We start from the raw sequence: 12,672 nt of genomic DNA on the forward strand, positions 1-12,672 counted from the left end.
TTTGGGGAGACAGAGGGAGAGTTTGCCAGCACACACCAAAGCGCTATAATTATACAGGGACAACCTTATAGTAAGTGTTTTCCCTTATAGCAACTTAATATATAATAATATCGCCAAAAAATGCCCCCCCTCTCTGTTTTAACCCTGTTTCTGTAGTGCAGTGCAGGGGAGAGCCTGGGAGCCTTCCCACCAGCGGATGTGTGGGAAAAATGGCGCTGTGTGCTGAGGAGATAGGCCCCGCCCCCTTCACGGCGGGCTCTTCTCCCGTTTTTTTCTGTAATCCTGGCAGGGGTTAAATACATCCATATAGCCCAGGGGCTATATGTGATGTATTTTTAGCCAGTAAAGGTAATAACATTGCTGCCCAGGGCGCCCCCCCCAGCGCCCTGCACCCTCAGTGACCGCGGTGTGAAGTGTGCTGAGAGCAATGGCGCACAGCTGCAGTGCTGTGCGCTACCTTAAGAAGACTGGGAAGTCTTCAGCCGCCGATTTCTGGACCTCTTCTCTCTTCAGCATCTGTAAGGGGGCCGGCGGCGCGGCTCCGGTGACCCATCCAGGCTGTACCTGTGATCGTCCCTCTGGAGCTAGTGTCCAGTAGCCTAAGAAGCCAATCCATCCTGCACGCAGGTGAGTTTGCTTCTTCTCCCCTTAGTCCCGCGTTGCAGTGAGCCTGTTGCCAGCAGGACTCACTGAAAATAAAAAACTTAACAAACTTTTATTCTAAGCAGCTCTTTAGGAGAGCCACCTAGATTGCACCCTTCTCGGCCGGGCACAAAAATCTAACTGAGGCTTGGAGGAGGGTCATAGGGGGAGGAGCCAGTGCACACCACCTAGTGGTCAAACTTTTAATTTTGTGCCCTGTCTCCTGCGGAGCCGCTATTTCCCATGGTCCTGACGGAGTCCCCAGCATCCACTTAGGACGTCAGAGAAATAAAGTAATGAAAACTTGAGGCTGCTTTCACAGCAGCCCTGTGACCATGCGGCTTCCTGCCGCACCAAGCAAAAAACTGATCTGACTGAGTCAGTGGGCGGGACTATATAGTGGAGGCCCCAATGCATCCTGGGAGGCCAGAAAGCTCGTGACCGTGTTGGTGCCATTTTCGCTGTCACTCGACAATATCCCAATGTTATCCTATGGATAATCCTGCGGACCCAGCCAGAGAAAGACAATTACACAGCAGCAGTAGCTGGTAGGATATTAGCGCTGCATAACCTAGTTCCTTGGAGAGGTATACAGTGAGGATGAACTCAGTGTTCCTGGAGACCTGTAGCAGCATATGCGGAAAAGGGCTGCCTGAGGTCTCTGAAGGGGAGGAGGGTGGAGGAGGGTGCTAGCCTCCCCTATTCTGGCATTGCCCATCAGGTACTCTGGCCCCTTCAAATATTGCCTATGCCAGTAAAAGGCCCTGGTGGTCTAGATGAAGTCCATGGCACACCAGTGTCCACACCAGTGTCCTATGGTCTGTCTCCCATGACAGGAGGTTGGACTGCGTAGAAAACATGAGTGGGAACCCACCTTACCTGTCCTTTGTTGCCAGCTCATAGTCCCGGGGTCCCTAGAGTAAGCAGTGCTAGCCTCCGCTCCCCTTGCCCCGCCAGAAGAGTTTCAGCGCCGCAACAAGTGATGAAGCAGTAGCGATGGTGTCCATAGGACAGCCTAGCGCTGCTGCTCAAAGATGTTAAAAGTAAAAATAAATTAATATATAAAATAAAAGCTTGGGGTTGCTTAGAACCAGCCCCTCTGTTTAAGCGATGATCCGGCTCCTGGAGAGAGGTCCTGTTTGGCATAACTGAAGCCACAGTGTATGTGGACACATCTGTAGTTCTTCTACTGTGGAAAAACAGTTATCTATTGTATAAGTTGATGAATAGCTTTTGGTTTGCAAGTTGGCATATGAACACCTAATCTATGTATATTTAGGGCCTTATTCAGGTTTGTTAGCAAACCAAAAAAGTTAGCAATCGGGAAAAACCATATTGCACTGCAGGTGGGGCAGCTGTAACATGTGCAGAGAGATTTAGATTTGGGTGGGGTGTGTTCAAAAGAGACAGTATTTACCATGCACAGAAACAATATAACCCACACAAATCTAACTCTCTCTGCACGTTATATCTGCCCCACCTGCAGTTCAATATGGCTTTGCCCAGTTGCTAACAAACCTGAATAACCCCCTTAATCTCATTTCTTTGTCTGTATGTGTAATATCACTCTCTGACTGTACAGCGTCCATTATGTCGATGTTGCACAGTATGAATAAGAAGCAAAAACCACAATGAAGTCTCCATCCAAATTATTGTGTTATAAAGGGAGCACATTTTGAGGCAGATGTATTAACCTGGAGAAGGCATAAGGAAGTGCTAAACCAGGGATAAATGCAAGGTGATAAATGCACCAGCCAATCAGCTTCACTATGTAAAATAACAGTTAGGAGCTGATTGGCTGGTGCATTTATGACCTTGCATTTATCACTGGTTTATCACTTCCTTATGCCTTCTCCAGGTTAATACATCTGCCCCATTAGATCTAAAATAAACCCTCTGTGTTCACCCATGCTCCTTTTTAAAAATAAAAATGGGGAACTGTCCACAGGCGACATTAAAAATGCAGATGATTAAGCATCTTCATTGCATCACTACACACAAAGGAACAATTTGGTAATATTGATACTTTTGTAAAGTAATGGTGCTAATCATTTAGAAAACCTACAACTGGGGCTAAATGAAATCCTGGCCAAAACACACATATAATTATGAATGAAGCAACTGGACCAGGGGACTTAGCTCAGTTATTTCTAAACCATTATTTCAAATTTTCTATTACCTGGAATGTTACCAATGTATTGGCAAAATAACAAATTTGTTGTTAATATTCTGAAAAGGACTGCGTGTTAACTATAGACTAATTGGAAAAAGAATTGAAGGATTAATAGAATAAAAAAGAATTTGGAAATCTTCTAGATAAGGTTTTATCTACATCAGGAATAGCTGACTAATTGTTGTGAAATATTTCAGCTGCTTATAGAAGACTCTCTGAAAAATCATACAATGTATGCATGTCTCTAAAATACTGGCAAAACATACAAGCATATGATAATCTCACCTTAATGGAGATAGCAAATATATGTACGACTCAGTGCAGTGATTTATCTTAACACGTGCTTCCACCAATGTTTCTGAACTCTTAGCCAATGTCTGTCTGGAAATGTGACTCATGATAACCATGTGATTACCGCGTGGAACTTTGTAAATGTTGCAAACAATTTTTGCCCTTCGGTTTGACACGTCAACTAAAAACAGAGAAAAAATAATAATAAGATTTTAAACCTAGCGGTAAATCTTTTTCTCCTAGTCCGTAGAGGATGCTGGGGACTCCGTAAGGACCATGGGGATAGACATGCTCCGCAGGAGACATGGGCACTAAAAAGAACTTTAGATATGGGTGTGCACTGGCTCCTCCCTCTATGCCCCTCCTCCAGACCTCAGTTAGAGAAACTGTGCCCAGAGGAGACGGACAGTACGAGGAAAGGATTTTTGTTAATCTAAGGGCAAGATTCATACCAGCCCACACCATCCACACCGTATAACATGGAATATACGAACCAGTTAACAGCATGAAACAAAACAGCATCAGCCCTAGACTGATCAAAACTGTAACATAACCCTTAAGTAAGCAAAAACTATATACAAGTCTTACAGATGTAGTCCGCACTGGGATGGGCGCCCAGCATCCTCTACAAACTAGGAGAAAAAGATTTACCGGTATGTTTAAAATCTTATTTCTCTAACGTCCTAGTGGATGCTGGGGACTCCGTAAGGACCATGGGGAATAGACGGGCTCCGCAGGAGACAGGGCACTTTAAGAAAGAATTAGGAATACTGGTGTGCACTGGCTCCTCCCTCTATGCCCCTCCTCCAGACCTCAGTTTGAATCTGTGCCCGGACGAGCTGGGTGCACCTTAGTGAGCTCTCCTGAGCTTGCTAAATAGAAAGTATTTTGTTAGGATTTTTTTTTATTTTCAGAGAGATCTGCTGGCAACAGACTCTCTGCTACGTGGGACTGAGGGGAAAGAAGCAGCCCTACTAACTGCGGATAGGTCATGCTTCTTAGGCTACTGGACACCATTAGCTCCAGAGGGACCAAACACAGGAACGCACCCTTGGTCGTCCGATCCCAGAGCCGCGCCGCCGTCCCCCTCGCAGAGCCAGAAGCCGGCGTGAGAAGCAAGAAGACGTCAAAAGCGGCGGCAGAAGACTCCAGTCTTCATATGAGGTAGCGCACAGCACTGCAGCTGTGCGCCATTCCTCCCACATTAAACCCACACACTCCGGTCACTGTAGGGTGCAGGGGGGGGCGCCCTGGGCAGCAATTAGAGACCTCTTGGCAAAGTGGCATATATACAGTTGGGCACTGTATATGTGCATGAGCCCCCACCATTATTTTACACAAAATCGCGGGACAGAAGCCCGCCGCTGAGGGGGCGGGGCTTCTTCCTCAGCACTCACCAGCGCCATTTTCTCTCCACAGCTCCGCTGAGAGGAAGCTCCCCAGGCTCTCCCCTGCAGATTCACGGTTGAAAGAGAGGGGGGGGGCACGTAAATTTTGCGCAAAATCAGTACATACAGCAGCTACTGGGTAAACACTAAGTTACTGTGTAATTCCTGGGTCATATAGCGCTGGGGTGTGTGCTGGCATACTCTCTCTCTCTGTTTCTCCAAAAGGCCCTGTGGGGGTTCTGTCCTCAAATAGAGCATCCCCTGTGTGTGTGGTGTGTCGGTACGCTTGTGTCGGCATGTTTGACGAGGAAGGCTATGTGGAAGCAGAGCAGGTACAAATGAATGTGGGATCGCCGCCGACGGCGCAGACACCCGATTGGAGGGATATGTGGAAGGTTTTAAATGATAATGTTACTTCCTTGCATAAAAGGTTGGATAAAGCTGAAGCCTTGGGACAGTCAGGGTCTCAACCCATGCCCGATCCTACAGCGCAGAGGCCGTCAGGGTCTCAGAAGCGCCCACTATCCCAAATTGTTGACACAGATATCGACACGGATTCTGACTCCAGTGTCGATGGCGATGATGCAAATTGCAGCCTAAAATGGCTAGAGCCATCCGCTACATGATTATAGCAATGAAGGATGTATTGCACATCTCAGAGGAAAACCCAGTCCCTGACAAGAGGGTTTATATGTTTGGGGAAAAAAGGCATGAGGTGACCTTTCCCCCTTCACATGAGTTAAATGAGTTATGTGAAAAAGCTTGGGAATCTCCAGATAGAAAAATGCAGATTTCCAAACGGTTACTTATGGCATATCCTTTCCCGCCAGCGGACAGGTTACGCTGGGAATCCTCCCCTAGGGTAGACAAAGCTTTGACACGCTTATCTAAGAAGGTAGCCCTGCCGTCACAGGATACGGCCACCCTAAAAGATCCTGCGGATAGAAAGCAGGAAGGTATTGTGAAGTCCGTTTATACACATTCAGGTAACATACTAAGGCCGGCAATTGCGTCGGCCTGGATGTGTAGTGCTGTAGCAGCATGGACAGATACTTTATCTGAGGAACTGGATACCTTGGACAAGGATACTATATTACTGACCCTGGGGCATATTAAAGACGCTGTTCTATATATGAGAGATGCCCAGAGAGACATTAGCCTACTGGGCTCTAGAATAAATGCAATGTCGATTTCTGCCAGAAGGGTCCTGTGGACTCGGCAATGGACAGGTGATGCCGACTCAAAAAGGCACATGGAGGTTTTACCTTATAAGGGTGAGGAATTGTTTGGGGACGGTCTCACGGACCTAGTTTCCACAGCTACGGCTGGGAAGTCAAGTTTTTTGACATATATCCCCTCACAACCTAAGAAAGCACCATATTACCAATTGCAGTCCTTTCGATCGCAAAGAGGCAAGAAAGTCCGAGGTGCGTCCTTTCTTGCCAGAGGCAGGGGTAGAGGAAAGAAGCTGCACAATACAGCTAGTTCCCAGGAACAGAAGTCCTCCCCGGCTTCCAATAAATCCACCGCATGACGCTGGGGCTCCACAGGTGGAGCCAGGATCGGTGGGGGCACGTCTCCGAAATTTCAGCCACCAGTGGGTTCGCTGGAACAAGCTGGAATTCGAAGTTATGCCCCCTTACCGTTACCTCAAATCGGCCCTGCCAGCTTCCCCCATAGAGAGGGAAATAGTGTTAGCGGCAATTCACAAATTATATCTCCAGCAGGTGGTGGTAAAGGTTCCCCTCCTTCAACAGGGAAGGGGTTACTATTCCACAATGTTTGTGGTACCGAAACCGGACGGTTCGGTCAGACCCATATTGAATTTAAAATCCCTGAACATTTACCTGAAAAGGTTCAAGTTCAAGATGGAATCGCTCAGAGCGGTCTTTGCAAGCCTGGAAGAGGGGGATTTTATGGTGTCTCTGGACATAAAGGATGTTTACCTGCATGTCCCCATTTATCCACCTCATCAGGAGTACCTCAGATTTGTGGTACAGGACTGTCATTACCAATTCCAGACGTTGCCGTTTGGTCTGTCCACGGCACCGAGAATATTTACCAAGGTAATGGCAGAAATGATGGTGCTTCTGCGAAAGCATGAAATCACAATTATCCCATACTTGGACGATCTCCTCATAAAGGCGAGGTCCAGAGAGCAGTTGCTGATCAGCGTAGCACACTCTCGGGAAGTGTTGCAACAGCACGGCTGGATTCTGAATATTCCAAAGTCGCAGCTGATTCCTACGACGCGTCTGCCCTTCTTGGGCATGATTCTGGACACAGACCAGAAGAGGGTTTTTCTCCCGACGGAGAAGGCTCAGGAGCTCGTGACTCTGGTCAGAGACCTCTTATAACCAAAACAGGTGTCGGTGCATCAATGCACGCGAGACCTGGGAAAGATGGTGGCGTCATATGAAGCCATTCCCTTCGGCAGGTTCCATGCGAGGACCTTTCAGTGGGATCTGTTGGACAAGTGGTCCGGATCGCATCTTCAGATGCAGCGGCTGATCACCCTATCCCCCAGGGCCAGGGTGTCTCTTCTGTGGTGGTGCAGAGTGCTCACCTTCTCGAGGGTCGCAGGTTCGGCATTCAGGACTGGGTCCTGGTGACCACGGATGCAAGCCTCCGAGGGTGGGGGGCAGTCACACAGGGAAGAAATTTCCAGGGTCTGTGGTCAAGTCAGGAGACTTGTCTGCACATCAATATCCTGGAACTAAGGGTCATATACAACGCCCTAAGTCAAGCGGAGCCTCTGCTTCGCAACCAACCGGTGCTGATTCAGTCAGACATCACCGCAGTGGCTCATGTAAACCGCCAAAGCGGCACAAGGAGCAGGGTGGCGATGGCGGAAGCCACCAGAATTCTTCGCTGGGCGGAGAATCATGTAAGAGCACTGTCAACAGTGTACATTCCGGGAGTGGACAACTGGGAAGCAGACTTCCTCAGCAGGCACGACCTCCACCCGGGAGAGTGAGGACTTCATCAAGAAGTCTTCACACAGATTACAAGTCGTTGGGAACTGCCACAGGTGGACATGATGGCATCCCGCCTCAACAAAAAGCTACAAATGTATTGCGCCAGGTCAAGAGACCCTCAGGTGATAGCTGTGGACGCACTAGTGACACCGTGGGTGTTCCAGTCGGTTTATGTGTTTCCTCCTCTTCCTCTCATACCCAAGGTGCTGAGAATCATAAGAAAAAGAGGAGTGAGAACAATACTCATTGTTCCGGATTGGCCAAGAAGGACTTGGTATCCGGAACTGCAAGAAATGCTCACAGAGGACCCATGGCCTCTGCCTCTCAGACAGGATCTGTTGCAACAGGGGCCCTGTCTGTTCCAAGACTTACCGCGGCTGCGTTTGACGGCATGGCGGTTGAACGCCGGATCCTAGCGGAAAAAGGCATTCCGGATGAGGTTATTCCTACGCTAATAAAGGCTAGGAAGGACGTGACGGCTAAACATTATCACCGTATATGGCGAAAATATGTTGCTTGGTGTGAGGCCAGGAATGCCCCTACAGAGGAATTCCAGCTGGGCCGTTTCCTTCACTTCCTACAGTCGGGAGTGACTTTGGGCTTAAAATTGGGGTCCATTAAGGTCCAGATTTCAGCCCTATCCATTTTCTTTCAAAAGGAACTGGCTTCTCTTCCTGAAGGTCAGACGTTTGTAAAGGGAGTGCTGCATATTCAGCCCCCTTTTGTGCCACCAGTGGCACCTTGGGATCTTAACGTGGTGTTGAGTTTCCTGAAATCACACTGGTTTGAGCCACTTAAAACCGTGGAGTTAAAATATCTCACGTGGAAGGTGGTCATGCTATTGGCCTTAGCTTCGGCTAGGCGTGTGTCAGAATTGGCGGCTTTGTCACATAAAAGCCCCTATCTGGTTTTCCATATGGACAGGGCAGAATTACGGACTCGTCCGCAATTTCTGCCAAAAGTGGTGTCATCTTTTCATTTGAACCAACCTATTGTGGTGCCTGCGGCTACTCGTGACTTGGAGGATGCCAAGTTACTAGATGTAGTCAGGGCTTTGAAGGTTTATGTAGCCAGAACGGCTGGAGTCAGGAAATCTGAGTCGCTGTTTATCCTGTATGCATCCAACAAGCTGGTTGCTCCTGCTTCAAAGCAAACTATTGTTCGCTGGATCTGTAACACGATTCAGCAGGCTCATTCTGCGGCTGGATTGCCGCCTCCAAAATCAGTAAAAGCCCATTCCTCAAGGAAGGTGAGCTCTTCTTGGGCGGCTGCCCAAGGGGTCTCGGCATTACAGCTTTGCCGAGCAGCTACTTGGTAGGGTTCAAACACTTTTGCAAAGTTCTACAAGTTTGATACCCTGGCTGAGGAGGACCTTGTGTTTGCTCATTCGGTGCTGCAGAGTCATCCGCACTCTCCCGCCCGTTTGGGAGCTTTGGTATAATCCCCATTGTCCATACGGAGTCCCCAGCATCCACTAGGACGTTAGAGAAAATAAGATTTTACTTACCGGTAAATCTATTTCTCGTAGTCCGTAGTGGATGCTGGGCGCCCGTCCCAAGTGCGGACTTCTTCTGCAATGCTTGTATATAGTTATTGCTTAAATAAGCGTTATGTTATGGTTGAATCAGGTTTATCTGATGCTCTGTTGTTGTTCATACTGTTAACTGGGTAAGTTTATCACGAGTTATACGGTGTGATTGGTGTGGCTGGTATGAGTCTTACCCTGGATTCCAAAATCCTTTCCTTGGACTGTCAGCTCTTCCGGGCACAGTTTCCTTAACTGAGGTCTGGAGGAGGGACATAGAGGGAGGAGCCAGTGCACACCAGTATTCCTAATTCTTTCTTAAAGTGCCCTGTCTCCTGCGGAGCCCGTCTATTCCCCATGGTCCTTACGGAGTCCCCAGCATCCACTACGGACTACGAGAAATAGATTTACCGGTAAGTAAAATCTTATTTTTCTCTTACGTCCTAGAGGATGCTGGGGACTCCGTAAGGACCATGGGGATTATACCAAAAATCCAAAACGGGCGGGAGAGTGCGGATGACTCTGCAGCACCGATTGAGCAAACATGAGGTCCTCATCAGCCAGGGTATCCAACTTGTAGATCTTCGCAAAGGTGTTTGAACCCAACCAAGTAGCAGCTCGGCACAGCTGTAATGCCGAGACACCTCGAGCAGCGGCCCAAGAAGAGCCCACCTTCCTAGTGGAATGGGCCTTTACAGAATTCGGTAACAGCAATCCAGCCATAGAATGAGCCTGCTGAATCGTGATACAGATCCAGCGAGCAATAGTCTGCTTCGAAGCAGGAGCACCGACCTTGTCGGCTGCATACAGGACAAACAGTGCCTCTGCTTTTCTAACCCGAGCCGTTCTGGCCACATACATTTTCAATGCCCTGACCACATCAAAGGACTCGGAATCCTCCAAGTCCCGTGTAGCCACAGGCACCACAATAAGTTGGTTCATATGAAAAGAAGAAACCACCTTGGGCAAAAATTGAGGACGAGTCCGCAACTCTGCTCTATCCACATGGAAAATCAGATAGGGGCTCTTGTGAGATAAAGCCGCCAACTCCAACACTCACCTTGCCGATGCCAAGGTCAACAACATGACCACTTTCCACGTGAGATATTTTAATTCCACCGTTTTAAGTGGTTCAAACCAGTGAGACTTAAGGAACCGCAACACCACGTTAAGGTCCCAGGGTGCCACTGGAGGCACAAAAGGAGGCTGGATATGCAGCACTCCCTTCACAAAAGTCTGGACTTCTGGGAGAGAAGCCAATTCCTTCTGAAAGAAAATGGATAGGGCCGAAATCTGAACCTTAATGGAACCTAATTTTAGGCCCAAATTCACTCCCGTCTGTAGGAAGTGAAGGAAACGCCCAAATGAAATTATTCCGGAGGAGCATTCCTGGACTCACACCAAGATACATACTTTCCCCATATACGGTGATAATGTTTCGCTGTCACGTCTTTCCTAGCCTTTATCAGAGTAGGAATGACCTCATCCAGAACGCCCCTTTCCACTAGGATCCGGCGTTCAACCGCCATGCCGTCAAACGCAGCCGCGGTAAGTCTTGGAACAGACAGGGCCCCTGTTGTAACAGGTCCTCTCTGAGAGGAAGAGGCCACGGATCTTCTGTGAGCATTTCCTGCAGATCCGGATACCAGGCCCTTCGCAGCCAATCTGGAACAATGAGAATTGTCTGTACGCCTCTTCGTCTTATGATTCTCAATATCTTTGAGATGAGCGGAAGAGGAGGGAACACATAGACCGACTGAAACACCCATGGTGTCACCAGGGCGTCCACCGCCACTGCCTGAGGGTCCCTCGACCTGGCGCAATACTTCTGTAGTTTCTTGTTGAGGCGTGACGCCATCATGTCTATCTGAGGCAGTCCCCACCGACTTGCAATCTCTGCGAAGACTTCCTGATGAAGTCCCCACTCTCCTGGATGTAGATCGTGGCTGCTGAGGAAGTCTGCTTCCCAGTTGTCCACTCCCAGAATGAAGACTGCTGTCATGGCGCTTACATGATTTTCCGCCAAGCTTAGAATCCTGGTGGCTTCTGCCATTGCCACTCTGCTCTTTGTTCCGCCTTGGCGGTTTACATGCGCCACTGCGGTGATGTTGTCTGACTGGATCAGAACCGGTAGGTCGCAAAGCAAATTTTCCACTTGTCGAAGGGCGTTGTATATGGCCCTCAATTCCAGTACGTTGATGTGAAGACAAGCCTCCTGGCTTGACCAGAGACCCTGGAAGTTTCTCCCCTGTGTGACTGCTCCCCAACCTCGGAGGCTCGCGTCCGTGGTTACCAGAACCCAGTCCTGAATGCCGAACCTGCGACCCTCCAGAAGGTGAGCACTCTGCAGCCACCACAGGAGAGATACCCTGGCCCTGGGGGACAGGGTGATCATCTGATGAATCTGTAGATGAGACCCGGACCACTTGTCCAGAAGGTCCCATTCAAAAGTTCTCGCATGGAACCTGCCGAATGGAATGGCCTCGTAAGTCGCCACCATCTTTCCCAGAACTCGAAAGCAGTGATGCACTGACGCCCTTGTTGGCTTCAATAGGTCCTTGACCAAAGACACGAGTACTTGGGCCTTTTCCGTCAGAAGATAAACCCTTTTCTGGTCTGTATCCAGAACCATGCCTAAGAAAGGCAAACGAGTCGTTGGAACCAACTGTGACTTCGGGATATTGAGAATCCAGCCGTGCTGTTGCAACACCCTCAGGGAGAGTGATACGCTGTTCAGTAACTGTTCTCTCGATCTCGCTTTTATTAGGAGATCGTCCAAGTACGGGATAATTGTGACACCCTGCTTGCGCAGGAGCACCATCATATCCGCCATTACCTTTGTGAAAATTCTCGGGCCCGTGGAAAGCCCAAACGGCAACGTCTGAAATTGGTAATGACAATCCTGTACAGCAAACCTCTGGAACGCCTGATGAGGCAGATATATGGGGACATGAAGGTATGCATCCTTTATGTCCAGGGACACCATATCCATATAATCCCCCCCTTCCAGGCTTGCGATGACCGCTCTGAGCGACTCCATCTTGAACTTGAACCTTTTTAAGTATAGGTTTAAGGATTTTAAATTCAAAATGGGCCTGACCGAACTGTCCGGTTTCGGGACTACAAACAGGGTTGAGTAATACCCCATCCCCTGGTGCAGCAGGGGGACTTTGACTACCACTTGCTGAAGACACAATTTTTGAATTGCATTTAACACTATCTCCCTCTCTGGGGGAGAAGCCAGTAGGGCCGATTTGAAAATCTGGCGAGGAGGCACCTCTTCGAATTCCAGCTTGTAACCCTGGGAAACAATTTCTATTGCCCAGGGATCAACCCGTGAGTGAACCCAGACGTGGCTGAAAAGTCAAAGACGTGCCCCCACTGGGGCGGACTCCCTCAGCGGAGCCCCAGCGTCATGCGGTGGATTTTGTAGAGGCGGGGAGGACTTCTGCTCCTGGGAACTAGCTGTGGTTGGCAGCTTTTTGCCCTTGCCCTTAACTCTGGCAAGAAAGGAAGATCCCCGCACTCTCTTGGGTTTATGCGACCGAAAGGACTGCATCTGATAATGTGGTGTTTTCTTAGGCTGTGAGAAAACATAAGGCAAAAAAGTTGATTTACCTGCCGTAGGCCGTGGAAACAAGGTCTGTGAGACCTTCCCCAAACAATTCCTCACCC

The 12,672-nt window shown here is 48.9% G+C and overlaps 1 protein-coding gene across 3 annotated transcripts in view; it reads right to left on the minus strand.

The window, feature by feature from the left end:
* TBCCD1 (TBCC domain containing 1) overlaps window positions 1-12,672 on the minus strand; it is a 435,802-nt gene that overhangs the window by 137,154 nt on the left and 285,976 nt on the right. For all 3 annotated transcript variants that reach the window (XR_010182035.1, XM_063934118.1, XM_063934119.1), the window contains exon 4: window positions 3,101-3,287. Coding sequence is in view for 2 of the 3 variants with exons in the window: in XM_063934118.1 (XP_063790188.1) it covers window positions 3,101-3,287 (187 nt within the window). In the remaining variant the exon portion in view is untranslated. The remainder of the gene's footprint in view (window positions 1-3,100; window positions 3,288-12,672) is intronic.

The sequence above is a fragment of the Pseudophryne corroboree genome, chromosome 7 (genome assembly GCF_028390025.1).
Source record: "Pseudophryne corroboree isolate aPseCor3 chromosome 7, aPseCor3.hap2, whole genome shotgun sequence".
NCBI lineage: Eukaryota > Metazoa > Chordata > Amphibia > Anura > Myobatrachidae > Pseudophryne > Pseudophryne corroboree.